The 25,885-nt window shown below is 55.6% G+C and overlaps 9 protein-coding genes across 9 annotated transcripts; 2 read left to right on the top strand and 7 right to left on the bottom strand.

Annotated features, from left to right (window-relative positions):
* Positions 1–2,557: 2,557 nt before the first annotated feature.
* On the bottom strand, positions 2,558–3,592 carry F5144DRAFT_543875 (serine-threonine protein kinase 19-domain-containing protein; the record flags this gene model as incomplete). Its single annotated transcript, XM_066787274.1, has 2 exons — positions 2,558–3,011; positions 3,381–3,592. The coding sequence occupies 2 exons, from the start codon at positions 3,590–3,592 to the stop codon at positions 2,558–2,560; spliced, it is 666 nt and encodes a 221-aa protein (XP_066649179.1).
* Positions 3,593–4,804: 1,212 nt separating this feature from the next.
* Positions 4,805–6,673, bottom strand: F5144DRAFT_65456 (sulfate transporter family-domain-containing protein). Its single transcript, XM_066793104.1, has 4 exons — positions 6,277–6,673; positions 6,082–6,224; positions 5,472–6,018; positions 4,805–5,409 (listed from the first exon to the last, which is right to left on the bottom strand). The coding sequence occupies exons 1-4, from the start codon at positions 6,581–6,583 to the stop codon at positions 4,880–4,882; spliced, it is 1,527 nt and encodes a 508-aa protein (XP_066649178.1). The 5' UTR covers positions 6,584–6,673; the 3' UTR covers positions 4,805–4,879.
* Positions 6,674–6,980: 307 nt separating this feature from the next.
* On the bottom strand, positions 6,981–8,229 carry F5144DRAFT_65751 (DNA replication complex GINS protein PSF1). The gene is made up of 3 exons (XM_066793188.1): positions 7,970–8,229; positions 7,376–7,890; positions 6,981–7,306 (listed from the first exon to the last, which is right to left on the bottom strand). Exons 1-3 carry the CDS (start codon positions 8,000–8,002, stop codon positions 7,213–7,215), a joined length of 642 nt encoding a protein of 213 aa, XP_066649177.1. The 5' UTR covers positions 8,003–8,229; the 3' UTR covers positions 6,981–7,212.
* Positions 8,230–9,381: 1,152 nt separating this feature from the next.
* Positions 9,382–12,298, bottom strand: F5144DRAFT_65398 (P-loop containing nucleoside triphosphate hydrolase protein). The gene has a single exon (XM_066793084.1). It carries the CDS (start codon positions 11,805–11,807, stop codon positions 9,417–9,419), a length of 2,391 nt encoding a protein of 796 aa, XP_066649176.1. The 5' UTR covers positions 11,808–12,298; the 3' UTR covers positions 9,382–9,416.
* Positions 12,299–13,048: 750 nt separating this feature from the next.
* On the bottom strand, positions 13,049–13,804 carry F5144DRAFT_543871 (ADP-ribosylation factor; the record flags this gene model as incomplete). The annotated part of the gene is made up of 4 exons (XM_066787273.1): positions 13,049–13,135; positions 13,191–13,256; positions 13,311–13,555; positions 13,648–13,804. 4 exons carry the CDS (start codon positions 13,802–13,804, stop codon positions 13,049–13,051), a joined length of 555 nt encoding a protein of 184 aa, XP_066649175.1.
* A 1,074-nt stretch (positions 13,805–14,878) lies between these two features.
* Positions 14,879–16,028, top strand: F5144DRAFT_65307 (emp24/gp25L/p24 family/GOLD-domain-containing protein). The gene is made up of 3 exons (XM_066793070.1): positions 14,879–15,116; positions 15,206–15,601; positions 15,685–16,028. Exons 1-3 carry the CDS (start codon positions 14,916–14,918, stop codon positions 15,700–15,702), a joined length of 615 nt encoding a protein of 204 aa, XP_066649174.1. The 5' UTR covers positions 14,879–14,915; the 3' UTR covers positions 15,703–16,028.
* Positions 16,029–16,061: 33 nt separating this feature from the next.
* Positions 16,062–19,354, bottom strand: F5144DRAFT_65329 (uncharacterized protein). The gene is made up of 2 exons (XM_066793075.1): positions 19,033–19,354; positions 16,062–18,949 (listed from the first exon to the last, which is right to left on the bottom strand). Exon 2 carries the CDS (start codon positions 18,923–18,925, stop codon positions 16,247–16,249), a length of 2,679 nt encoding a protein of 892 aa, XP_066649173.1. The 5' UTR covers positions 18,926–18,949; positions 19,033–19,354; the 3' UTR covers positions 16,062–16,246.
* A 1,017-nt stretch (positions 19,355–20,371) lies between these two features.
* F5144DRAFT_65304 (uncharacterized protein) lies at positions 20,372–22,078 on the top strand. The gene is made up of 2 exons (XM_066793069.1): positions 20,372–21,621; positions 21,746–22,078. Exons 1-2 carry the CDS (start codon positions 20,847–20,849, stop codon positions 21,841–21,843), a joined length of 873 nt encoding a protein of 290 aa, XP_066649172.1. The 5' UTR covers positions 20,372–20,846; the 3' UTR covers positions 21,844–22,078.
* Positions 22,079–22,920: 842 nt separating this feature from the next.
* Positions 22,921–25,221, bottom strand: F5144DRAFT_479942 (FAD binding domain-containing protein; the record flags this gene model as incomplete). Its single annotated transcript, XM_066785200.1, has 6 exons — positions 22,921–23,140; positions 23,204–24,427; positions 24,481–24,809; positions 24,882–24,955; positions 25,026–25,080; positions 25,189–25,221. 6 exons carry the CDS (start codon positions 25,219–25,221, stop codon positions 22,921–22,923), a joined length of 1,935 nt encoding a protein of 644 aa, XP_066649171.1.
* Positions 25,222–25,885: the final 664 nt, after the last annotated feature.

The following is a 25,885-nucleotide window of genomic DNA, read 5'->3' as shown; positions in this document are numbered from 1 at the left end:
CTTTCTTGACGAGCAATTTCGACGGACCATCATCGGGCCCCTGCTGATCCCTGCAAGTGCAACCCCGGGGCGGCTTAAGCAGTTTCTGGACTGGACTTCCTTGGCAGCGTGGACGAACCAGGGGATCCAGCAAGCAATTTTGGGTTTGCAGCGAGCTTGCGAGAGCACAACGGCCCCCACGCGAAGGTGGTCTCGACAATCTTTAGAAGCCAACCCTGAGACTTCATGCGCGATGATGATTTCGAATAGTTACAGGTAGCTATCTCGAATTAGGGCTCCCTACTTTGTACCTGCCTCGCTACCGACAATGCATTCTCTACATATAAAACCGTTAAAATAAATACGGGTCACCTATCGCGCATAACGAGGAATAGGAAGACGGCACCAGAACTGGTGCATCCTTCCGGCAATGGTTGGCCCTGCCGAATCTCCAGGACCAGGGCTTGCAGCTCGACACCAACCAGGCACGCCGGCGGCGCAGAGGGATCAACTTCGCACCCCATCACATCACATCTTAAGCGTTGCATTGGTCCCAATTTTCTCTCATCCTGGGGTGCGCAGTGTGGGGTGCTGAGGAAGGGGTGCTTTTTGCTCTCTCATCAGACTGTCGCGCACGCGTTTGGCGGACGCGCGAGTCTCCCCGCGTCAGGCTTCTTGCGCCATTTGACAAAAAGGTGCCCACCTTGGCCTGGTGGCTACGGCCCTGTGATAACATGCCACCCCACCGGATCGGGAGCGATGCCGGCCTGAAGCCGGCCCTGAGGAATTGAGAGCCCACAAGTTGCTAGGTAAACCGATCCGGGGAAGTCGCCCAATTCGACCTGGGATCGACCATTTCACAGCATGGACAGAATGCAGGCGCCGTTGTCCAACAGTTGTCGGAACCGAGGCTCAACCGGGTTGGAAAGACATTGGAGGAACCTTGGAAATCATAAATGGAACCGGAAACCGGCTTCAGGGAAGGAAGGAACCAGCACCAGCATCGTCGGCACTGAAATGACCGTGCGAGTTCTCGACAAGGAAAGGGCCTTGCACGGCGGTAATGCAGAGCAACCTTTCGTGCAGCGTTGCTTTCCGTTGCTTTCCGCAACGCACAGCTGAGAATCTGGAATGCAACCTGGCAATCGAAAAGTACTTTACAAATGCTCGAAAGGTGTGTCGCTGCGTTGCTTGATTTGTTGTAAAAAAAACCATACACAGTAAGAGTGCGGTATTCGGGGTTTCTCAATGTGGTGTATTACCTTTTGACAACCAACTCCCAGCCTGGGATGGAACTCGACCCCCCTGAACACCTGCAGCGGGCACCGGCTCTTGTCCTCGGTGATCGACGCCAATGCAACCTCTGCCATCACATCCCTAAAATAAACTCGAGTCTCCCCATGAAGCAACTATACCATCGGCGAGTTCGGTCGTCGACCGAGAGACGCTAAGAAACTGATAGCTGGCTCCCGGGCCCTGTTTCGCCAGGATGAACTCTTACAATACAACCCCGGTTTGTTTGTCACAACAATCAGCCTCTATTGAAACACTTAGCCCTTGCGGGAGGGGCGGGGTCTGAAGACGGCTGAACTGAGTGCACATGCACAGCAGAAGAGGAGACGGCAATGTTGAACTTGCCGTCATGCATGCAAGCGACAACACCAGATTGATTGTGACATACAACCTACTTTGGGTAAGGTGAGTAAATCCGAACAGATAGGCATACTTCGTCCAAAGTACGAAACAAGTCACCGCTCGTTCTGGTGGTTTCCCGGAACCGCTCGCTGTTTCAGCTGATCCGACGGCTATCAGATGATTCCCAAAACATTCCTGTTCTCAACACTCAAACTCAAAAATCCGGGTTATCGAACCTCCATGTTTACTCCTAACGTATGCACTTCAAACTACCGAGGCAACTTGCCAAAAAGCTTTAGGTATAATTCCATGTCTCATGCCCGAACAAGATGGGGGAACCAACTCAACTCTTGCATTTGGATTGATACATTCGAGCCCGCCTCCAGGGACCTGGAACTGCACGTTTTTGACAAGCAACTTAAGCAAGACAAAGTTATGTTTTGTTTCGATTGATGTTCCAGAAGCCGTTCCGTCTATGTGAGACACACCAAGACCACAGTGCAGCCAGTTCCCGTATTGCATAAATCGGGTGTTTCAGGCATGTGGTTGTCTTATGAAACGCCTACTTGTACACGGGAAGGGATTGCATGAACGGATGTCTGGTACTCATACCAGCTTCCCCGGGTAACGGCATTGCTGTGTGGAAAGTCGGACCCTAGACCCAGAACCCAGGGTCTGGAACGGGAACCTGCATGTGACTTCAGACGATTGAAGCTTCAGCATGTTCCACAGAACAGAGTGTAGCTAGGTTGTTACCAGGCAGGTTTGAAGAGTTGCCTTCTCTCCCATACCGCTCTCCGACGTCTGGGATATTTCTAGGATCAGAATGGCAGGGACAGCCTGGCCAGCAGTGCCGTCCTCCCACATCTCAAGGAACCCTCGCAGTAATAGGAGAACATGCGGTCTTCGTCGCAGGAATCATATGATCCAGGAATCCAGTAGGTCAGACCAAACGCACGCCACGCCCGACACTCCGCGTCTCAAAGACCTCAACTATGCCGGCACCCACGGCTTCCCGGAGCACCCAGTCGAAAGCCAGCCCCTGTAACTCCTTCCACTTCTTCGTCCGGCCCGGCACGACGCCGGTGAACTCGCCCCTCATCTTCTTCGCCAGAGCCACCTCGCTATCACCGACAACGCCGCCGTCCCACTTCTCGCGGAGATCCGACTCGGACAATTCCCGGTATTGAGTCTTCCGAAGTAAGTCCGCCAGGTGTTCCAACGCCGCCGAGACCAACTTGATAAACACGCCACTCCCGGGCACCGCGATGCGGAACCCACCGGACGTCGCCCCAGCTCCAGCCCCGGCCGGCCCCGTCATACTCCTCCTCCCCGTGCCCCCAGCCGCGTGCAGCACCCCCTGACCCCCCGCCGCCGCCACCGACCCAGCCGCAGCCCTAGCGACCGTCTCCAAGCTAATCATCGCATACCTCTCCTCAGGCCGCGCCCTCAACCCAACCCCCCCACCCCCCTCATTCACCACCGTCAAAAACCCCGCCCTCACCAACGCATCCACCTCCCTCCCCTCAAACAACCCCTCCTCTTCCGCCCCCTCCCGATCAAACATGCCCACCCTCCCCGGATGCGTCCTCAACCACCCCACAAACCTCTCCCTCACCCCCTCCCCCAACCCCACACACCCCCTCACCATCCCCTCCAACGCCTGCGCCCCCACCACCAACTCCCCCCCAAACCAAAACCTCCCACCCCCATTCCCATTCCCACCCCCATTCCCACCACCACGCACCACCGTCGGGAGCACCAACCTCCGCAGCTCGCCGCGGCGCACCGCTGCGGCGAGCGCCCTCTCGGCGGCGGCGGGGGATGCGGCCGCACCCGAACCCGAACCCGAACCGGGAGAGAGGAGGAAGGTGTGCAGGTGGGAGGCGGAGGTGAGTGGGGGGAGGGCGGCGCGGGAGTGGTGGATGGTGGCGAGCAGCGTGGTGTGGATGCCGCGTGGGGGCAGCGGGGTGAACATGGTTTGGAGGGTGAGGTGGTGGAGGTGGAGGGGAGTTGTTGGTCGTGGTGGTGGTTGGGTTTGGAATGATGATAGGGTGGGTAATGGGGTGGGTGTGGGTGTGAGCGAGAGGGAGTTGGAGCTGGAGAGGGATGATGGGGTGGGGAGGGGGGCTGGGCCGAAGTCGTCTAGTTTTTGGTAGTGGTTTTGGCTGTTGTTGTTGTTCTTGTTATTCGAGTGCGGCTTGGATGGGGCGGTTATCCCGGGCTTGGTTCGGGCTAATGAGGCGGTCCATGATGAGGTTGTGGACGAGGGGGTGCGCTTTGTGGAGGTGGATGAGGCTCGCTTCTTTACGCGGGAGCCGCCTAGGATGGAGCGGAGGGTCATGGCGACGGTAGGTTTGGTGATGCTGTGTTGTAGGTTGTGAGTTGCAAGTTGTATGTTGCAAGTCGTTGGGGGTTGCCGGAATGAATCCGGGAGGACGGGAGTCCCGGGTAGTGTTCACGTGTGTTGAAAGATGTAACACGGAAAACCGCCCATCAACGCCAGGGCGCCGCAAGGCAGCAGCCTCGCCGTCCCTTACCACCTTTCTGCCGTTCATGCAAGGGCGCGGCCCACATCGAGACTTGCTACGACTGCCGGAAACATGTCGGAGCAAACGCTATGATTGGTTGGCAAGCCTAAGGACTGTCGAATCATTTGCATCAAATCTTCAAGCTTGGCTAAGGTAGGTAAATCGAACTCCAAGTGTAGATGCCGATGAAACATTCGATTAGAGGAACGAAATGAAAACTATTCAGAAACTAAGAGGCCGCTTTTCATGTGATTACTTTCTTGTTTTTCTGCTTTCTTCTTGCTCCCCTTTTGAGTTCGGCTTTCTTTAGCCAGAGGCTATCTCATACGTTATGTAGCACACACCAAGACCGTCTTACAACCACAACTCAGTTAAAACAAAACAGTTATATCTGGGTTCTAGAGGAATACCTACCTCTAGGTACTTTGCTTCCTTCAGTATAATGCGAAATTCCATAGCACAAGGAAGACAATAGAGCACCTAGTTGGAAATGTATGACATTTTGGTTCAGGACCATCCCCCCATAGCTCGGATTTAACCCGATCAAACACGTTTGGGGAGATATGGGGGAAGTCCTTTGTAAGGGCTTTCTAGGGATGTAGGGTTGGTATACCAGACATGGTTATTTACAAATTCCATTTGTTCTGACCAAGTCGTGATAGTTGCAAGATGGGTGGTGGTCATGGTGGGTGGGTGCCGACATGGACGTATAAACCTTGATATTATTATTATGACTATATAAAAACTGCTGACATGAACCCCATCACAATGCCCACGCCGATGCCGATCATGAAGTCGTAAATACCCATGACGAGCATGATCGTCATCACGGTGAAGTACTCGACAAGCTTCAGTTTCTTCCGCGGCTGCCACACAGCCTCACTGAGCAGCTCGAATCCGAGGTCAAAGATGAGTACGCCCACCATCATGACAGGAATGAAACCGATCAGCGAAGGGCCGATCAACATGATAAGAAAAGTGAACACGGCCAGCTCGATTCCAGCAAGCCGAGTGTTCCCTCCGGAGCGCATGAAGAGTACGCTGTTGGAGTAGACGAGATAGTTTTGTATGCTGCCGGCCAGCCCGGACAGGAAATTCGAGTAGCCGTGTAGCTTGAGCTCATGGTCCACGTCGACGTCATCTTTGCCCATGTTGAGGGCGAGGGACGGGACGTTGATGGGAACATGGAGGATGGAGAAGAAGGTTAGGGCGAGCATTGTAGAGATACATTGCGCAATGGCTCCCCAATGCACTTGATCCAGCTCTGTGATGTTGTCAGCCACTTCTCCGTTCGTGTTCTGGAACAGGGTGTATATGCATCCTTACTGTACAGAGTGTAGAAATGCCACCAAGGCTCATCTGCAGGTGGGCCGGTGAACACCCAACCCCCGCTTCTGAGGTGATCCAGGTTCGGCCCGTTCAACGCACCAGCTAAGGCGTAGAAGGCTGCGGGGATGGCGAGGATATATAGCGAGAGGAAGTATTTGGACCGGATCCTGGGCTGGCCATAAAATAAGATGACAGCAAGTGTAAGAGGAATGATCCAAAGGGGGACGGTGTCGGCCTGCATGAGGCGCTTGAGCGTGTCCAAGTCGTACTTTAGGTTGCCGTCCATCCGTGCAGTCACGTCGAATCCCGTGATAACTAGGAACCACCCGACGCCCCCGATGCATCCGAGCAGAATGTGATGGGGAATGAAACTAATGAGATAACCAGCTTTGAATTTGGCCATCAGGTAGAACACGACACCCGTAAACATCGAGCTTAGCGCGTACGAGGTGATGGTGGTTGCGATGACGGCGTCGGGCTTGTCTTCCCCAACCATATTGGTGATGGTGGCAGCCATGTTGTGGAAGAAGGGCACGACTTCGATCTGTCGACGGTGAGACAAGTGTTTGGTGCGTTGAGTTAGGGGAATCCGTTTGTGGAAACTTACCAATTCGGAGCCAACTCCACCCTTGAAGATGCTTCCCGTCGAAATGGTCAACTGCGAGACGATGCAGCTCACGTAGAACATTGAGATCCCGGCGGACCCCAAGTTCGCAAAGATTGGGTTTCCCAAGGGAAACAAAATCATACCTGCATCTAGTCAGCACGCAGACAAACCAGTGTAATGCCAATGGAAACTCACCATAGGACAAGGCATCCAAGATGTTGAGAAGCAGGCCGACCACGACGGCCGGAAAGCAGGCCACTGGAGCGACAACAACATTATCCCAGAGCGCGTTGCGGTCCCAGTGCTTCGGGTTGCTGACAAGGGAGAGAATGCTGGCCACTCGGCTTCCGAACGACTCCCTCCGGGCCACGCCCTTTTGGCTCTCTAGACCAACCCATTGGGCATCCTCTTGTGATCTTACGGCCAGCAATGGCGATGTTTCGTCTACCTCAGACGGGTCTCCGCAGGCAACCACGAGCTGGGGCTCGGCGATGGATAACATCTTTTGCCAATTTCGTCAGGTCATAACTTCAGCTTGCCGCTTTGATCATGCCGAAATCTGGTTGAACGGCCCCAAGGGCCTGGTGGTGAATGTTCGGTTGGAATTGTATAAGTTCGACGGGGTTGTGGTATGGGACGAAAGATGGGATGATGGGACGATGCAATAAAAATTGACTTTAAGCATGTGCCTAGTGGAGACGCAACTGCACAATGCCGCCTCTCGAAACTTCCACTCAGGTGGCAAAGAAAATCCAGCTGCAGGTGCGTTGAACTGTGTGGGCCTAGACCTGCGCGATGCGGACCGTCCCACCCACCCGCGTATATCCGTGCCATGGTTGGGCAATGCCTGCTCTCTCCTTATTCGTATATCAGCGGGAAAGATGCCTTCATCTTCTGGCGTCATTGTGGCGCGAGCTTTCATCAAGCAGTAGTGTTCTGGCCTTGCACTTTTGCATAGCCATGAGGCATTGTATTTTAACCGGCAACCCGTGGGGGTGATGGCTCGATCATGACCGGTGCCGGGGTAGATTTTCGCCCTTCGTCGTCCGGCTCCCCTATGCCGGACCTTTTATCCCATGGGAGGTTTCTCTCACTGTAGGGCACAGCCTTATTCTTCATTGAGAGGGGGCTTCAACCAAGTTTTTGGAGGTAGCCTTGGGCTATCAACCGCTCCACGTCGCCTTGTCGGACATAGAACTGGCTATTTTTTGTCAAGTTGATAGCACTGTAGTCCGAATTAGTTCCGCCTTCTGGACTAGGGGTCACTCACGACGGGTGAGGGGGGCTTGCTTACCCATATTCCGTTTGGATCTCTCCCGCATCTTTGAGCACCCGCACATCGATGAACAGGTCCCTTGGCGGCTCGAGGCTCCCCGTCAAATCAATGTCGGTCCATTGCCCCTTGTATGCAGATAATAGGTCCCCGTACTGTCGAAAATAGTCCTCCTCCTGTGGGCTAAGACTGCTACCAGCTCCGCTGTCCGCAGCAGCGCCATTAACGCCGCCTGCTTGTTGGCCGGCAAGGTCGAGGACGTCGGATCCGTTCCAAACCAGCTCCTCTAGCTTGTCGGTACGCGTCCGGTGGTAGGCAAGAAGGCAGCGCTTATTCCTGCGCATGGACAGGTGGTTGACCAACAGGGTGCATGCCGTGGCCTGGTCGGCGGACGGGTCGAATGACCCTTGGAACGGCTCAAGCAAGCTCGCCACGTCCTTGTCCAGATCCCGGACCTCTCGAGTTACGGCACGGACAAGTTCAGTTTGATATGGCGGCAGATGCGTCAAGTTCTGTGTTCGCTTTGCATGTTGGACCTGTGAATGGCGTCAGTGATGATGTGAGGGATCAGAGGGTTCATTCGACGAGGTCAGGGGGGAGGGTGGGGGTGCAGACCAATTTGTTGCCTAAGTCTCCGTACATCGGCATCTTGAAAAAAAGGCCCTGTCTCCTCAATACTAATTTCTAGTTTGACGCGTCCAGGTTCGAGAATCGAGGTACCTCAACTTCCAAACGGTGAGAGGACAAGGGTGAAGTCGCGCCGCGTCGGGCTTCCCGCGCTGCCACCCCGCCTAAGAAATCAATTGGGTAACGCTGTTCTTCGTATGTCCCCACCTTCCTATGTTGTCACGAACTTGAGATGAGATGGGCAAAGTCCGGTTGTATTCGCCATTCTTACTTCGGTTGGAGCTTGACAGATTATATTCGGCTACCTAACCAAACTTGCAAGTTGGTACATGCACCGGTTTTCTACCCCTTCGCCTACGTTATGGCCATACGCCTCAAAAAGGCATTCATTGTTCGTATTATTTAGGATATGGAAAGCCCTTTGCCATCATAGACACAACATTCACCGGGGATCCGATTCCTATTGCCCCCCCCGCCCCACGCTAACCGGAGCCCAGCAATTGGCCTGGTGTGCTGTGGCAAGACTGTCACCAACCTACCTAACCCCCTTGGTTGCAATGCTTCGGATCCAGAAACCGCTTGGTTCAGTCTCCTCTCCTCTCGAGGCCGCGAATCACGGCTGCATTACGCTCGAACGAAATGTAACTTGATGACGACCGCCTGGACAGACAACAGGGAACCTATGGGCAAGAGGGATTAGCGGAAAGTTCCACAACATCGTTCAAATTAATCTCAGGCCACGGGTATAAAATCAGAAACGCATGTCAATGCTGGGGTTTGTCGTCATCTGCAGGTCTTGAGGCTGCTTGGTAACACGGACCAATATAGATCATCAGGAAAAGAGGGGGTGTGATGTTGCGAAGTACGCATACATTCGAGTGGATGAAGAAGAGTAAGTACGTACCGTTAGCATCATTGGATTCCAAGTGGTGAGGATGCCCGCTGCCAATTGGCCATGGGAGCTTCAAAGCATCCTCCGAGCATCCAGAAAATTGTGAAAGGGAAGATGAAGAATTTGAGACTCCCGAGCTTTAAAAAGTCAACAATGGGAGCACGGACCTACTTGAAGCGAAATTTTCGATAAGATAAGGGGAAAGGCGTGCGCCCCTTGGCCAAAGGAAGATGAACTCCAAGTGCAGGTGCCGACGAAACCTCCGACCATGGGAACGAAAAGAAAGCCACTCAGAACCCCAAAGTCGGCTTTTTTTTTTTTTTTTTTTGGCCAGAATGAGTGGTATTGTGCTGTTTATCCGTTTTTATGGTACAGAAGCCATGCGCCCGCCACCTGGGAGATGCTCTTTTAAACTCCTTCTGAATGCTCCTTTTCACTCGCTGCGGTTCTGTTTCCCACCATCGAAACAATGATCCCAGCTTAAATACAGATTATACAATTTGATATACAAATCCACCGTCGTAATTCATCAATATAGCAACTTCAAGCCCCTTCTTGCTCGGCATTGTGCTGCGTGGTAATACTCAACCCGCTCTTGTCCTCCTTCAGCGCTACAACAGCGTTGTCGCCCGTCTTGACCTCGCCGCGGATGATCTTGTCGGCCAGGCCGTTTCCAATCTGCGTCGTGATGAGGCGGTTGAGCGGGCGGGCACCGAACTTGGGGTCGTAGCCGCGCTCGGCGAGCCACTGGCGCACATCGTCGGGCACGGTGAGGGTGATGCGGCGATCGTCCAGGCGCGTCTGCAGCTCCCGCAGCCGGATGTCGACGATGTCGCGCAGCGCGCTGAGGGCGAGCCGCTTGAAGACGATGAAGGAGTCAATGCGGTTGAGGAACTCGGGCGGGTAGTGCGAGGCGACCACGTCCATGACGGCGCTCTTGACCTTTGGGTGAATATCGCCGTCTTCGGTTTCCTGGTAGGGATGGATCGGGTCGGCGCCGACGAGGATGTCGGCGCCGAGATTGGAGGTCAGGACGATGATGGTGTTGCGGAAGTCGACCTTGTGACCTTGGGCGTCGGTTAGGTAGCCTTCGTCAAGGACCTGCAGCAGTAGGGCTGAGATGTCACGATGCGCCTTCTCGAACTCGTCGAATAGAAGCACCGCGTACGGTTTGCGCCGGACGGCTTCTGTCAGTTGGCCGGCGTCTTCGTATCCCACGTAGCCAGAGGGGGCACCGATGAGCCGTGAGATGGTGTGCTTCTCTTGGAACTCGCTCATATCGAAACGGACAACGGCAGTCTCTGTGGAAAACAGGAAGCTGGCGAGTTTCTTGCACAGTTCCGTTTTGCCGACGCCTGTCGGACCGAGGAAGAAGAAAGATGCGAGAGGCCTGTTTTCGCCGCTGAGGCCTGCTCTCTGCATCCGTACCGCATCCGCAACGGCCTTGAGTGCCTCATCTTGGCCGCGGACAGACTCGCGCAGAATATCCTCCATGTGGATGAGCCTTTCGGTGTGCCCGCTCGTTAGCTTCGATATCGGGATACCGGTGATTCTCGAGACGACGTTGGCGATGTCATCGGCCGTGACCGAATCGTGGATTAGAGTGGTCCCGCCTTCTGCCTTCTCGCCTTCTTTTGGCAGCTTTTGCTCGAGGGTGGGGATGGTGCCAAATCTCAACTCGGACGCCTTTGCGAAGTTGCCATCTCTCTGCGCCATCTCTAGCTCAACCCGGGCTCTATCGAGCTCGGCTTGCGTTTGCTTGATGGCGTCGATTTCAGCCTTTTCTCTCTCCCACTTATCCGTCAGAGCCTGTTCCTCTTCCTGGCACTTCTTCAGGTCGGCCTCGAGTTTCTCGCGCCGTTCCTTGCTTGCGATATCCTTTTCTTTCCGTAGGCTCTCAAGTTCGATTTGGATCGTCATAATCTTCTGATCGAGGCTTAGAATATCTTCGGGCTTGCTCTCCTGTTGTAATCTCAGCGAGCTAGCGGCTTCGTCCATGAGATCGATTGCTTTGTCGGGGAGGAAGCGGTCGGTGATGTAGCGGTTCGAGTAGGTTGCAGCGGCAACGAGCGCCCCGTCGGTGATACGGACGCCGTGGTGGACCTCATATTTTTCCTTGATACCACGGAGGATACTAATCGTGTCTTGTACCGTTGGCTCACCCACCAAAATCGGTTGGAACCGCCGGGCTAGGGCAACGTCCTTCTCAATTTGGCGGTACTCGGCAAGAGTCGTGGCGCCGCAGCATTGCAGTTCTCCCCGCGAGAGAGCAGGCTTCAAGAGATTCGATGCGTCGATGGAACCCTCGGCCTTGCCCAGTCCGAGAAGAGTGTGAAGCTCGTCGATGAAGAGGATAACCTCGCCGTTCGCTTGTTGGACTTCGGTGAGCACCTTCTTTAGCCGTTCCTCGAAGTCGCCTCTGAATTTTGCGCCGGCGATAAGAGAGCCCAAATCAAGGGTGATGACCCTCTTATTCTTGATACTCTCTGGAACAGCCCCCCGCACGATCTCGAGGGCCAGCCCTTCAAGAACGGCAGTTTTGCCAACACCGGCGCTTCCAATGAGGACAGGATTATTTTTCGTTCGGCGAGAGAGGATTTGTATGGTGCGTTGTATCTCAGCCGACCTGCCAATAACAGGATCCAGCTTTCCCGCCTTCGCCCTCGCCGTCAAATCGACTCCATATTGTTCAAGCGCTGGTTTCTCGGGTTCGCCTCCGAGGTTCATCCGGTGGGTGCCGCCAGGTGGGTGAGGCCTGCCATTGGAATATCCTCGAGACGTAACGATAGGTAGGATGCGTAGAGAATTTGTTGCCGCCGTTAGTCGCGGGGTAACTATGAGGGCGCTTGGAAATTGGCGTTGTCGCAAAGCGCCCCTCTCAGCGGCCGCAAGACGCCGGGAAGCAGTTGACAGGAGTTGTGCTCTGGCTTGCATTTTACAGAAACCGCTCTCCAAACAAAAAAGAAAAGAGTTGCATCGATGTGTATGCGTTGAAGCAAAGGTGTACTGCACACCTTTAAGCCAACTTTAACATCTAAAGGCTGTGGCGATGTCTCGAGAAGCGGCCATGACCTGGATGAAGTTGCGCCCAAGAGCTGGAAGCTCCGACGAAGCTCTCGGGGTTTCCATAGACCCACCACGCCACCTTCTGGCCAAAATAGGCCGGACTCAAAAAGGGAGCAAGAAATGAAGAAAAGAGAAAAGAAGTACCTAGTTAAAGGAAACCAAGCAAAATATGTAAAAGAAACCGGGTAAAATAAGAACAATTTTGACACTGGGATTCCGAGCCGCTTTCTTCTTGTTCCTATAACTAGTCCAAGGCTTCGTCGGCATCTGGGCTTGGGGTTCGGGTTTTATAAACGTCACTATTGGCAATGCATAATATGTACATCCAATGCTTTATGTGTGATCGCGTGACTGGAGGCAGCACCAAGCTTTATTCCGACTTTTGGCACCCGCAAGAGGAGGGCATTCTTGGACCTTTTCAGCCTTGCCGGGAATCAATTCCAATAGGGGAAGGCGAATGTCTCACATGCAATGTCATTACAAGGCAGTCGAATGAGAACGGATGAAGTACGGAACACGGCGGTTTCCGGTCCCTCGGGAAGTTAGGCAATAGTTATTTGGCCTAGCATCAACGTCATCACATCACGGTAAATGAGTGAACAAACCGGAGAGAAAGGCTAAAAATCGCGAAATTGACTTTGATAATTACCAGTTGAATTTACAGGCCTCACTCTTCCCTCCCTCCTCTCTCCAAACCTTAATAAGCACATCCCCATTAGATGTCCCTTCCCTCGACCCAACGCCCCTTCTCCCCTCCAGTCCTTTCGACATGGCAGACACGACGAGCCACTGGGGCCGGACTCGGGATAACGGAAAGCAGTGAATGAACTGTTAGTCTCCCTGACGAGTGTATCAAATTGTACATGATTCCAACCCAGTTGCGCCCCCGTCTTTCCGAAAAAAGTGACCAGAGTTTCAGAATGAGTGTCGGCCACCCTCCCTGCTTTCATCTTCTCATTCATAAGCGGCCATCACGATGCATGCACCAACCGCAAACGATTCATGGGCTAGTCGACTGTTTGCCTAACCGGGGATATCTGATAGAGCATAATCGAGCCACGCTTGTCTGAGGGGCGAGGAGAGCCGGTCCCCGGCGTCTCAAGGGCGCCTTAGTTTCTCTGCTTGATTTCCTGGGCAAGCCAGTCGAGACCCTCGAAGAGACCGTCACCCGAGGTGGCGCAAGTGGATTGGATGTACTGCGGCACAGTTAGTATTGGCAGGGTTGTGCGGCAATGATACGGGGTAACGTACCCAGGTGCGTTGCCGCAGGCTGTGGAGACCGAGCTTGTCTGTGATCTCGGCAACGCTCATGGCATTCTGTAACAGGGGTCAGCGACTCGTTGGAGAAGTGGCAAAAAAAGGACCACTCACCGGCAGATCCTGCTTGTTGGCGAAAACCAAGAGAAGGGCATCCCTCAGTTCGTCCTCGTTCAGCATGCGCTGCAGCTCTTCGCGAGCCTCGGGCACACGGTCACGATCGTTACTGTCGACGACGAAAATGATACCCTGGGTGTTCTGGAAGTAATGTCTCCACAGAGGACGGATCTTGTCCTGACCACCGACATCCCACACGGTGAACTGGATGTTCCGGTACTCGACGGTTTCGACGTTAAAGCCTTAAAATCAGATTCGTTAGCCTTTTGTCCAGCCACGCAGGCCCAGTAAGCGAAGCGGCTTCCTCAGCAGCTGCAACGAGGGAATGGCGTACCAATAGTCGGGATTGTAGTGACGACCTCGCCCAGCTTGAGCTTATACAAAATGGTGGTCTTTCCGGCAGCATCAAGACCAACCATCAGAATACGCATCTCCTTCTGCTTCATGAGCAGGGAGAGCCATCCCCACATCTTAGATGATCCCAAGCCCATGTTGGCGGTGTTGAAGGGTGTAAACGGAGAATGAGCTCAGGGGTGATCTGTTGAAAAGCGATTGTAAGCGAATGAGCAAGAACCTAAACGCGTGCGCAATGAAGAAGGCTCGGTTGGTTTGTCGGGACGGCGAGGTGTCGTGGAACAAAGGAGTCGGGAGTTGTGATGAAGGTTTAAGGGATGCTGCTGACAGGCGTGATCTGAGGACAGATATGCACGTCGCGTCGACAGGGAACGGTCCAAGGCATCCCAGGCCGCCAGGATGAAAGACCAGCAGGCGATCGGTATCCAGCGGAATTGGACAACAGCACGCGCTGGCCGGGAACACGAGTCGCGCAAGACTTGGTGGGTTTGGGGCCTTCCATGGACCGGAGGTCTTTGACAGAGGGCGGCACACCGAGGCAGAATCCCGATGCCGCAATCCACGGGCGAGGAGTCGGTCGACAGAAAAAGCGACTTACTATTACAGGTTGATCTCGTAAACAGACCGAGATGGCGACGCGGCTAATTACCGTCAAGTTGAGCGCTGGGTATTATGCTGCGATGGCGGTGTGGAAGGGAAAGCCTTGGGGAGGAAACGAATTGGATTTTGAAAGTTGTTCTTGGGCTGAGCAAGTCCAGGGAAGGCAGTCACAGGGGGCCCGGGGGCGCTGGGGCGGTTCCATCCAGGAGCATGCCGTGGCCCGTGCACAGTACCTCAAGGGCACCTTATCTGCAGGGCCCTAGGCAGAGATTGGCTCTGCTTGCCACTACCCGCCACCTGTACCTTGCTTGTACAGAGTTACTGGGTTCCATGCCTGGAACAATATTGGGCCGGGGCACCTCCTTTTCTCATCTGGGGGGGCCAGCGGGGACCTCGTTTTCACAAGCTGAGGTGGCCTGCACGCACGCGCACTGTCTCACTGCAGTTGGCCGCCAGCGCAGCCAGCCAGCGAGTCACGGGCATCCCTGAACCTGCGACCAGCAACCAGCAAACCACAGCGGCCTAGCGCCAAAATCGCCAAGGTGGCCTTGAATCCCTGAAGCAGCCTCCCAAAAAGGAACTCCACACAGGAAATCTGGCATCTCGACGACGACGTCCACGCGGCCACACGACGAACCACTAGGCACCATGTTTCTACGAACGGCAGCAAAGCTGCTGCTGTCGGCCAGCTTGCTGCTAGGCTCGGCAGTAGCGCACAACATTGCGCTCCCGGCGCATGGGCGCGAATGCTTCCACGAGAGTCTGCACCGCGGCGACAAGATGACGGTGACCTTCCAGGTCGGCGACCGGGAGTTTGGCAGTGCTGGCAACCTCGACATTGACTTCTGGGTATGGAATTTCACACATCATGTTCAGGGGACAAACATGCTTTTTTTCCTCACCCAGAAACCCGACTGACATGTGCCCCCTTTCTCCAGATCACCAACCCGATGGGCCAGTACGAAGCCAACGACAAGGCCGTGTCCAACGGCGACTTCACGTTCGACGCCAAGCACGACGGCAAGTACGTGTACTGCTTCGGCAACGAGCACTGGGGCGCGTCGTCCAAGGAGGTGTCGTTCAACGTGCACGGCGTCGTGTACGTGAACGAGGCGGACGCGCCGCAGGACCCGCTCGAGGTCGAGGTGCGCAAGTTGACGGAGCTGCTGGAGCTGGTCAAGGACGAGCAGAGCTACATTGTCGTGCGCGAGCGCACCCACCGCAACACCGCCGAGAGCACCAACAGCCGCGTCAAGTGGTGGAACGTGTTTGTCATTGCCGTCGTCATCGGCGAGAGCGTCTTCCAGGTCTGGTGGCTGCGGAGGTTCTTTGAGGTGCGTTGAGCTTTTCGTCCTTGCCTTCTCCACGAACGGGATACGAGCGGAATGGCTAACATGGCTTGCTTCTCTCGAATTAGGTCAAGCGGGTTGTTTAATTTGCATTGCCTGTGCAAAGTGATATCGGCGGGTTGGCGCAGGATCGGGGGGCGGCTCGAAAGGGAAAAGGGACCTGGTGTTTCTGTTTGGCGTCTTGGATGAAGCATGCACCATCCCTCGTGTACGGCTCTGTACGATCAAATCAATACCCACATGAAAATGGGCCGGAGGCATCGCCTCATAGACGGCACGCTACGATAATACGATCATCTACGATTTGACCACCTCAGTTGCCGTGGCCTAGTCATGACCAATAACTGTGACGACTCAGCATGACTGACAATGGCGATCTCATTCTAAGATCTCGAGGCATGCAACTTGTTAAAGGACGCGCAGACGGTACACATAAAATCGTATTTCAACATCGGTATACACATGTATGAACATCGCCATCACCCGTCTCATCAACATCGCTCAGCATATCCTGTATCCCATGTACCCAAACGCCGGGTCCCAAACAGAGAGAAAATAACAAAGCAAACGATACCTCCCCCCAAATCGCATTAACGAACCACAACCCCACTCATCTCATCCCCGAAGTAGTTAAGCAGCAGGATCCCACTCCGGCACCGCCAGCGGCGCCTGCTGGCGCTGCACGGGCAGCTCGACATCCTTCACAGGATGCAGCAGCATAGGCGGCAGGCACATGCGACCCTCACCACCGCGCATGGTGCCGACGCTCGTGTCATTGGCACTCATATCAGCGGTCATCTCAAACTCCTCGCCGCCGTCGTTGTTGACGCGCAGGCCCATCCAGCGGCGGTACAGGTTGCCCGAGAAGCCGGCGTTGTAGAACCACGTCAGGCCGCGCATGTTGTGCTCGCGGTCGCCGTACACCGACGCGCGGCCGCCGCCCGAGGCGCCGTTGCGCCCGCCGTTGAGCACGCGCGCCATGTAGTCGGGGGGCCAGGCGCGGTCGACAAAGACCGGGTGGGGCGCGAAGACGGCCTTGAGGCCGTGGTGCAGGGCGACAGTGGCGGGCCACATCTCCGGGAAGGCGTGGTGCTTGCGGAAGGCGGTCTCGCGGTGCATGGTGACCAGCAGGCGGCGCGACATGCGCGAGGCCGTGATGATCTGCGCGCGCCGCGGTGGCTTGCCGTTGCCGCCCGTCTCGTTGTAGCCCGTGATGTCATCGGCCAGCTTCCACGAGGTGCCGTCCGGGTCGAAGATGGGCGAGAGCGTGAGCAGGTCGGCCTCCTCGCCCACTCCCCACGTGTACTTGTCGCGCTCGTAGGTGGTGGGGGGCTGCGGGTCGGCGTCGTGTTCGAACCAGTCGGACGAGGAGACCGGGCGGAGAGGGCCCCATACGGATTGCTCGGTTGCCCCGACTCCGGCGTTGGGCTTGTCGCCGGGTTTGTTGGCACCTGGGATCCCGTTCCAGACGGTGTCGGCGTTTACAGTCCCAAGTTCTGTCTGCACGCGCGCCATCTGCTTGAAGTCCTCCCAGCTGCCATGCACGTGGGGGATGTAGAAGCGCGAGTTGCGCTCCCAGAGACCCTTGCGCGGCTGCTCCTTGGCCCACAATTCCATCTTGGAGAGGAGGTCGTGGTAGTGGCCCGTGTAGCGGATGTCCATCTCCCACTGCCAGAAGTGCTCGTACTCAGGGTGGTTGTAGGCAAAGTGCTGCATAGCCATCTGCAAGCCACGGTATGAGCCGTGCACGGGCAGGTCAGGACCCCTAGTCCAAAGATCACGAACGCCCTGGTAAACAGCAAGCATTTGGGTCTCGGACCAGAGTGTGGCGATTCCGCGGAATTCCTCCGGGATAGTCTCGTTGATGCGGTTGCGGTAGGCGTCGTCGTCGGCCCACACGGGGTTTCTACCGTCGTTGCGCACTTGGACGAGAAGATGAACGTCATAGCGGCCGCCGGAAGAGAGTGACAACTCTGAAATTAGGGCTCTGAGGTTGACAATGTCCTCTTCCCTCCAGTTGAACTCGTCCCAGCACCGGAGGACAACTGCAGTCCTGGCAACGTCGCCCTGGGCCTTCTCACTCGCGGGCTCGGCCTGCTCGGTCTGTTCGGCCTGTTCGGTCTGCTCAACCTGCTCGACCTGCTCGGCAGAGTCACGGGTCGCGAGCCGAGATGTCTCCAGACCCTCACCGATGAAGAAGCCGCGGGGAGGGGCAGCACGCACAGCCAGCGGCTTGAACCGCTCGGCATTGGCCTTGTAGCATTGCCGTTGCACAGCAGCCCAGTCGATATTGCGCCAATCAACTTGCTTGGCCGACCCCCAGACCGCATCAGCGCCCTCCCGGTCGCCATGTTCACCGAGGCCGAGGCCGCCAGTCCGGGTGGAATAGCCGTAGCCATACGGCCCGTATCTGCCGAAGCGATCAAAGCAGATGTCTTCAGGGAGTGAGAGCAGCTCGTAAGAGCCGAGAATGTTATCCGGGAAGCCGTTGGGACGGCCCTGCAGGTAGCGGATGGAGGGCGCCTTTAGCGTGTTGTGAGCATCCAAGAAGCACTCGTGGATTCCATCTGCGGTCTTTGGAATACCGGCCGTGGGGTAGTCGGCAAAAGCCTGGCTTGGCGGCACCGCCTTCTTCTCAATGGTGGGTTGCTTCTGCTCAGGTTCCCTCTTGCCTGACTCCTGTTGCTGTTCTTGTTGTTCTTGTTGTTGCTGCTGCGGCTGGGTTGCGTTGTAAGGCCCTTCCTCCTCGAGCCGCGGGTACTGCGGTTCGTTGTCGGCCAGGGGAATGACGGACTTGACGCCACCGTAATATCTGGTGAGGAACTCGAACTGCTCCCATGGGGGCGGTTCTACCGGCTTCTTCACGACTTTGCCTTCTGCTATCCTCTTGTTTTCGACCTGGCTGGCTCGGATCAGGACGAACATAAATATGATAATAGTCGAGATCATAGCGAGGCACAGGTACCGGATGACTTTATTTGGCAACCGGTAGAGATATCTCCTGATGGGCGTCCGGCGGGCGGCGACCACAGGTCGCTTCCTGGGCAGCATGAGTGCCGCTGCGGAAGAGGTGGAGGATGATGTTCGCCTTGAGCTTCCGGAACTCGAGGTAGATGAGTCGGTAGTGTTGCCATCATCGGAGTCGTCGGATTCGTCCTCGGAATCCGAGTAGCGCTCCTTGACTGGAGACCGGGATGTGCGAGGCGTGCGAGGTTTACGCGCCCGGGAAGGAGGCAGCTCCTTATATAACGGTAGTTTGGGCGCCTTTGTCTCTCGGGCCCGGAAGAGGTTGAAGGGGAGCAACCCCATCTTAGAGGATGGAGCTACGGTTGCCTAACAGCAAAATGTGTTAACTCAAGCACATGACGAGAAGAATGTGTCTTGTATCTATTAAAAGGGCATTGAGGGGTTCTTACCAGGCAATTAAGGAAAAACAAACCCAGACTAGCACCATGCGTGTCTCAAGACCGTCCTGCTAGGGATGGTGTCTCAACTCCAACTCGATCAATGTTCAGGACGTTGAATCGTCAAAAACACAATCTAGTGAATGATTAAGGGGCCATTTGGAAGTTCTTTGGCGGAGAATGCGGAGTGTCTCGAAGAACCAGAACAATTGACCCGAACTTGGTTTCAAGCAGAAGCGGCGCATCCTTCTCCCCGCTGATTGGCGGTTGTTGTCAGCTCTGTCGACGTCTCATCGAGGCTTGGTTGCCCAGCAACCAGCTTTTTGGAGGTGGGGGTCTTGTCTTGGCCATCCTCTGGTGGAGGGATCGCGCAGAAAACGCAAGTGGATTTCAAAACCCGGGGTTAGGTTGTTCATTGTCGAGGGAAGTGGGACTGCCCAGAGGAAGGAGCCACTCCTTTCTCAGTCAGCCAGCAAGACTTCCAGATATGGAGAAATGACGTTACGAAGTCCTCTCCGAGACTCCCTCGAGACTCCCAAGACTCCCATCCATTCTGCCTTCCACGCTCCTTTTTTTCGACTTTTTTATTTCGTGTAATTCATCAATCCATATAGTTACTTTCTGCCCGCCTTCCATCTGTGAAATCTGGACTGTCCCTAATTGCCGCTGTAGTCGTCTTCGATGGTCGAGAGAATGCCAACGAAGCGGGAGGCGCCAACGACTGCAGTCGCAGATGCGAGGATCGCATTGGATGACCCGAGCATCCAAAATGGTGCATCCCAGAGAAAATGCGCCAACGAATCGGCCTCCTTTTCGCTTGTTGAACTACCGCATCAGCTGACTACTCCGCCGTTCTGCCCGCAGAAAGCCAAGTGATATCGACCCCTCGGTGCCTTTGCCGATGCCCCTGGAATTGTATGCTTATATGCCTAGACATATTTATTGTATGACTCTGATAGACAAGACGGCTTAGAGCTTACGGGCTTTCGATCTTCTCACACAAGCGCTCCTATCGTAGCTTGGCTCGCTTGGTTCGGAAGGCCAATCCCAGGCTAGGCAAAACGAAGCGCTGCGGCGTTGGAACGTCATTGATCGTCGGTGTCATTCTGCGGGAGACCAGACGGTGGGATGATAGTCCCTGGCCACCCACCCGAGCCACCTTCTCCCCCCTCCTCATCCTTCCTAGCACTCTGGCATTCCTGCAACACACCTGGGGATAGACAAACCACACTGCCGCCGTCCCTTATCCGGTACGCGTGTATCACTATTACGCAGGAGTAACCTGTACCCTTCCGAGCGGCTCTGGCAGGGGGGACAGGCTCAGGTAGGGCACGTGGACAGTTCGATTCTGCGCTGTTCGCCCTCACACGGGTTTCCTACCCGACGCTACGTGGAGGGCATGGTTCCAATTCTTGGTCTGTCTTGTGGACAGGCGGCCGAAACATGCTGACCGCTGCCTAGACCTTGACGGACGGATGCCGCTTGGCTGTGATGTATTCCCTTATTTCCACCATTGACACATCGATATCACCCCTCTCTGTGCGTGGCAAACCCAATGCGGTGATCCGCAATAGGAAGCTTGATGCGCTTTGCATCTAAACCTTCCTCGTGTCACTTCATCCCATCGTCGTCGTATACAAACTATAAGAGAAAGATCATATAACCTCTGTCGATCCCCTTTTGGCTCCCCTCGTACTCTCTCTCCCTTAACCACTACCCACTGTCGGAGTGTCAATGTTGCCGCCCACTCTCGAAGCTATTCGCATTCTGTACCACAGGCACAACAGAAGCACACCGCAGGAGCAGGCCCAACCAACGTCTACACAATGTCTCTCACCGTGACCACCGAAACCCAACAAGGGGCGCCACATTCTGACGAAAAGGCCCCGGTGGCCGTGAACATGGTGATCCGGCAAGACCCCTTCTACATCACCCTGGACGCCGCAGCCCTGCTAGCCATCTCCATATTGCTCGTGCTCGGCATGCACTTCATCGAGCGGCTGGTGCTTGAGCTCCTCATCATCCTCGTGCCCATGGCCCTGCTCATCCACAACGACTACCTCAACTTCCTCAAACTCGGCCCCGGCGGCACCCCACCCACCCCCTCGGGCTACGCCCGCTTGACCTGGTACCGACTCTTCACCCTCCGCGACCCCTTCAGCGCACCACCCGTCGACCCCTCCCAGAAGCCCGCGGCCGGCATCCTGTCCCAACTCCCCTACCGCCCAGGGCCCCGACCCGTCGTAGCGGGCCTGGCCCCCCAACGCCAACTCAACCAGCACGGCGACATCCCCTCCTCCAACCGCCTCCGCGCGGCCATCCAAGCCGTCACCCAACGCCTGCCCGGCGACTTCGTGACGGCCACGTCCTGCCTCGAGAAGCACGGGTTCGCGCTGTTCGCCCGGCACCCGGTCAACGTGTGCGGCAACGGCGAGGTGTGCCACATCCACACGTCGGACCGCTCCATGCACCTCAACCTACACCCGGACGACATCCGCGAGGTGCTCGAGAAGGGCTGGGGCCAGCGCCACCCCATGGCCTGGGAAGGATGGGTGCGCAGCCCTGTGCCGAGGACCTTTACCATGATTTATGCGCCGAGGGGTGAGTTCTTCTCCTTTTTTCTTTTGTTTTTACCTTCCTACCCACCTTCCCTATCTTCCCCCTTTTTCTTTCCTCCTCCTCCTTGTCTTGTTGTTGCAGGATGGGATTGACATGTTTGGCGTAGATGAGAACGACTTGAAGATTGTGTGTGGTATCATCGAGGCTGCGATTTGGTACGCCGCTGCGAGGAAGGTTGACGTGCAGCTTGCGCCGGGATCCTAAGTAAGGGGCGGTTGGGGTTGGGTTAGGTGTTGGCTTTCAGGGGGCGGTTGTGATCAAGGTTGGTGGGGGAAAGCTGGCTCAGGAGTGAAGGTTGCATTTGGTGCTTTACAACTTGGGAGAACTTTACCTAGGTGGCTAGTTTGGATGAGAGGACGGAAGTGCTTTTACCTAAACTAGGACTGGGCGTTTATGGAAATAGTACCTTCATTCTTTACAAAACAGATCTTGAACCACCTTGTTGATCGTCATATCATGTACAAGTCCTGAAATCAGCTCACCTGCCTGCTGAGAAGATGCCATGCTTTTAGCCTCAATGCTACGAGTGGTTCTCTAAGAAGAGGTTGATACAATTGTGAGTTGTGTCATCAAAATACTTACACCTAACGATCGGTGTTATCAGCTCAACTGCATGAGCGACCCCCAAGCTATGGTAGCCACTCCCAGCGCCGTCTAAATTGTCACTTTTTCTAATCGGAAACGGATAATGGCGATCACGGCACGCTAACGGACATCCATTGCGCATAACACGGAACTTGTTTGAGGGTTTCACATCCATCCACACACACAAGCAACATATTTCAAAACAAATCATTTCCTACCCCTAGCCTGCCATGCCTCTCCACTCCCCTCCCCTATTCTGTCTGTTTTGTTTGTATACACGAACGAACCTAACAAGAGGTCGTCGAAACAATTGGTTTACAATACTCATCTCTCCATCCGCCACCCTTCCAACCGATTTAGATATTCCTGAACAAGCCCCCGGTGCAATTCCAAACACACCAGGACACAGGGAAAAGGAAAGAAAAAGCAGGATGCTATGCTTGGCAGGATTCCTCCCCTCCTTTCCTGACACCACGCAGATAGATTTGCGGATTGAAATGCTTCCCTTCTGTCTTCTCTCTGACCTCATCTCTTCGCAGTTACCACGGTTTTGTTTCCCCATTCCTGATTTGATGCATCATCGGACAAGGCATTGGCGATTCCTCTTTCCGTCAGAACCTCCCCACGCATTGTTCGGTGGCTCAGCTTAGACGACGACCTAGGCAAGCACTCCGGTTTCCCAGATGCTTCAAACCTTTAGTAGACACGCTTCATGGGCGGCACAGGCTTGCACTCGTTCTCGTCGAGGGTGGTGCCGATGACGCGGCGATACGAGAGGTCGACCTTGCCGTGCGGCTTCTTCTGCCAGCTGAGCGTGTGCTTCATCCAGTTCTTGTCGTCACGGTCGGGGAAGTCCTCGCGGGCGTGGGCACCACGCGACTCCTTCCGGTTGGCAGCGGCAGTGGCAGTCTGGGTACTGTTTCGTTTGTCAGTGTCAAATCTCAAATTCACCCTCCCACCCGCAGATCAGATGACTTACGCGCAAGTGAGCAGGTTGCGAAGCTCAAGAGTCTCGACAAGATCCGAGTTCCAGATCATGCTGCGGTCCTTGGTGCCGACCTGCGAGAACATTTGGTCGATCTCGGTGATCTGCTTAACACCCTCGTCCAAGCTCTCCTGGGTGCGGAAGACGCTGACTTCCCTCTGCATGGTCTTCTGCATGGCAAGACGGATCTCAGCGGTGCTCTTGGGGCCGTCAGCGGTGCGGACCTGGTCGAGGACCTCGATCGAGTCGGCACCGGCATCGGCTTCGATGGGCTTCAGCTTGGCGCCAGGAGTAAAGTTGTCGCGGATGGTGTGCGAGACGGCACGGCCGAAGACGACCAAGTCGAGCAGGGAGTTGGCACCCAGGCGGTTAGCACCGTGGACGGAGACGCAGGCAGCCTCACCGCAGGCGAAAAGACCAGGGACAACCTGGTCGTTGCCCTTCTCATCCACAGTGATAACCTCACCAGTGTAGCGAGTGGGGATACCACCCATGTTGTAGTGGACGGTGGGTAGGACGGGGATGGGCTGCTTTGTGACGTCAACGCCGGCAAAGATACCGGCAGTCTCGGAGATACCGGGGAGGCGCTCAGCGAGAATTTCGGCCGGCAGATGGCTCAGCTGGAGAAAGATGTGATCCTTTTCGGCGCCGACACCGCGGCCGTCACGGATTTCCATGGTCATGGAACGCGAAACAACGTCACGGCTAGCAAGATCCTTGGCCGTCGGCGCATACCTCTCCATGAAACGCTCACCCTCCGAGTTGAGGAGGTAGCCACCTTCACCACGGGCACCCTCGGTGATCAGGCAGCCGGCGCCGTAGATACCAGTGGGGTGGAACTGGACGAACTCGAGATCCTGGTTGGGCAGACCGGCGCGGGCAACCATAGCCATGCCGTCACCAGTGCAGGTGTGGGCCGAGGTGCAGCTGAAGTAGGTACGACCGTATCCACCAGTGGCCAGGACGGTGTTGTTGGCGAGGAAACGGTGGAGCGTGCCGTCCTCCTGGTTGTAGGCGAGGACGCCACGGCACTCACCGTCCTGCATGATCAGGTCGATGGCGAAGTACTCGATGAAGTAGTTGGTGTTGTGCCTGAGCGACTGGCCGTAGAGGGTGTGAAGGAGAGCGTGGCCGGTACGGTCGGCGGCGGCGCAGCAGCGGTAGGCCTGACCACCCTTCCCGTACTTCTGAGACTGACCACCGAACGCACGTTGGTAGCTACCAAACCTGTTAGCACCCAAATTCCATAGTCTGGACGGGTGCCAACTTACATCTTGCCATCCTCAGTTCTGGAGAAGGGGCAGCCGTAGTGTTCGAGTTCGATAATGGAGGCGGGCGCCTCACGGGTCATGTAGTGGATGGCGTCCTGGTCACCGAGCCAGTCGGAACCCTTGACGGTATCGTACATGTGCCATCTCCAGTCGTCCTCGTGCATGTTTCCAAGCGCGGCGTTGATGCCACCTTGAGCGGCGACGGTATGACTTCTTGTGGGGAAGAGCTTGGAAATGCAAGCAGTGTTGAAGCCAGCCTCGGCTAAACCGAAGGCGGCACGCAGACCAGCGCCACCGGCACCGACGACGAGGGCGTCGTACTCATGGTCCTATTTCACTCCCCTGGTCAATTCCTTATTCTGCTCCGATGCTGAGGGCGAACGCTCGCTGGGGTGACGTACGATGACCGGGTACTTGCTGCTGAGGAACGGTGATGCCTCCTTCGCACGGAGCGGCCCGTTGCCGAAGACGCGGGCTGCAGCCAGAGAAACAACATGTCAGCCCCCCACTCTTTGCCCGCTATGCCCAAGAATTTGTCAACCTACCAGCCGGCCGTGTTGTGGAAAACGCGCGGGTCGGGTTTCTGGAGGCACGCGAGAGCTGTCGAACGGACCTCGGGTCAGCCAAATCTATGTGCGAGAAAATGGAATCTCGCGCAAAACGAACAACCGGGCCATGCGCGAGGAATGGGAGGGGCATGCTACTCACCGTCGGCGCCGTGGCCAGGCGTCTCCAAGCCATTGAGGATGCCATTGTCGTCTAACGAGGTCTGAAGGGGGAGGTGGTGGACATCAAGGAAATAATTTGAGCCTCCATGTCTCGCAGTTGCTCGCCCAGTCCAAGTCCCGGTTGCACCAGAGCTGTTGGCTGCTGGACCAATCAGCGAGGGGTGATTACCCGAGTTGCCGGCGAGGCCCGCGCCCGGTGGGCCAAGAGACGAGGTGCGCTCAGAGGCTCAGCGAGGGAGGGAGGCCGGAAGGAAGGCAGGTGGGGCAGATGTCTGCCGGCTCGGCAATGACGAGGGGTGCATTTTACTGGCACTTTCCAACTTGGTGTTTCTCTCTAACTATTTTCTACAGTTACCTATGTTCTAACTTGTTCGATATTTAAAACTGCAGTAGTTTTACCCAATGTCACACAATTCTCTTAGGTATCAAAATCGAGTTGTTGTTGACAACAAATCGTTCTAAAGCAAGAGACGAAGAAGCGAGGGGCAGAATCATGTGCGAGTCTCGCTTCCAAATTTGGATCCATCTCTTGGAACTCATCCCTCGGCACGACGGGCATGGCTTGCCAAGTGCCGAAAACTGAGCAAGACCATTTTGATACCCAAACGCTCTTCAACAACTACCTATTGCCTTTATGAGATGGATGCCATGGGGGTATCATGCTCTAATGCATTAAT

Source organism: Chaetomium tenue (genome assembly GCF_020726465.1).
Source record: "Chaetomium tenue strain MPI-SDFR-AT-0079 chromosome Unknown F5144scaffold_1, whole genome shotgun sequence".
NCBI classification, from domain to species: domain Eukaryota; kingdom Fungi; phylum Ascomycota; class Sordariomycetes; order Sordariales; family Chaetomiaceae; genus Chaetomium; species Chaetomium tenue.
This window is presented reverse-complemented; position numbering and strand designations above follow the sequence as displayed.

What these genes read in the sequence shown, in the direction of transcription:
- F5144DRAFT_65456 (XM_066793104.1), bottom strand. Translation starts at nt 6,583, where the DNA reads ATGTTATCCATCGCCGAGCCCCAGCTCGTGGTTGCCTGCGGAGACCCG. An exon ending in CTTGGATGCCTTGTCCTATG is followed by an intron (nt 6,225 to 6,276) that starts GTGAGTTTCCAT and finishes GACTAGATGCAG; the next exon opens with GTATGATTTTGTTTCCCTTG. An exon ending in GCATTTCTACACTCTGTACA is followed by an intron (nt 5,410 to 5,471) that starts GTAAGGATGCAT and finishes ACAACATCACAG; the next exon opens with AGCTGGATCAAGTGCATTGG.
- F5144DRAFT_65398 (XM_066793084.1), bottom strand. Translation starts at nt 11,807, where the DNA reads ATGCAAGCCAGAGCACAACTCCTGTCAACTGCTTCCCGGCGTCTTGCG.
- F5144DRAFT_65307 (XM_066793070.1), top strand. Translation starts at nt 14,916, where the DNA reads ATGTTTCTACGAACGGCAGCAAAGCTGCTGCTGTCGGCCAGCTTGCTG. An exon ending in ACCTCGACATTGACTTCTGG is followed by an intron (nt 15,117 to 15,205) that starts GTATGGAATTTC and finishes CCCTTTCTCCAG; the next exon opens with ATCACCAACCCGATGGGCCA.
- F5144DRAFT_65304 (XM_066793069.1), top strand. Translation starts at nt 20,847, where the DNA reads ATGTCTCTCACCGTGACCACCGAAACCCAACAAGGGGCGCCACATTCT. An exon ending in CATGATTTATGCGCCGAGGG is followed by an intron (nt 21,622 to 21,745) that starts GTGAGTTCTTCT and finishes TGTTTGGCGTAG; the next exon opens with ATGAGAACGACTTGAAGATT.
- F5144DRAFT_65329 (XM_066793075.1), bottom strand. Translation starts at nt 18,925, where the DNA reads ATGGGGTTGCTCCCCTTCAACCTCTTCCGGGCCCGAGAGACAAAGGCG.
- F5144DRAFT_65751 (XM_066793188.1), bottom strand. Translation starts at nt 8,002, where the DNA reads ATGCCGATGTACGGAGACTTAGGCAACAAATTG. An exon ending in GAGACTTAGGCAACAAATTG is followed by an intron (nt 7,891 to 7,969) that starts GTCTGCACCCCC and finishes CGCCATTCACAG; the next exon opens with GTCCAACATGCAAAGCGAAC. An exon ending in GAGATCCAAACGGAATATGG is followed by an intron (nt 7,307 to 7,375) that starts GTAAGCAAGCCC and finishes TTCGGACTACAG; the next exon opens with TGCTATCAACTTGACAAAAA.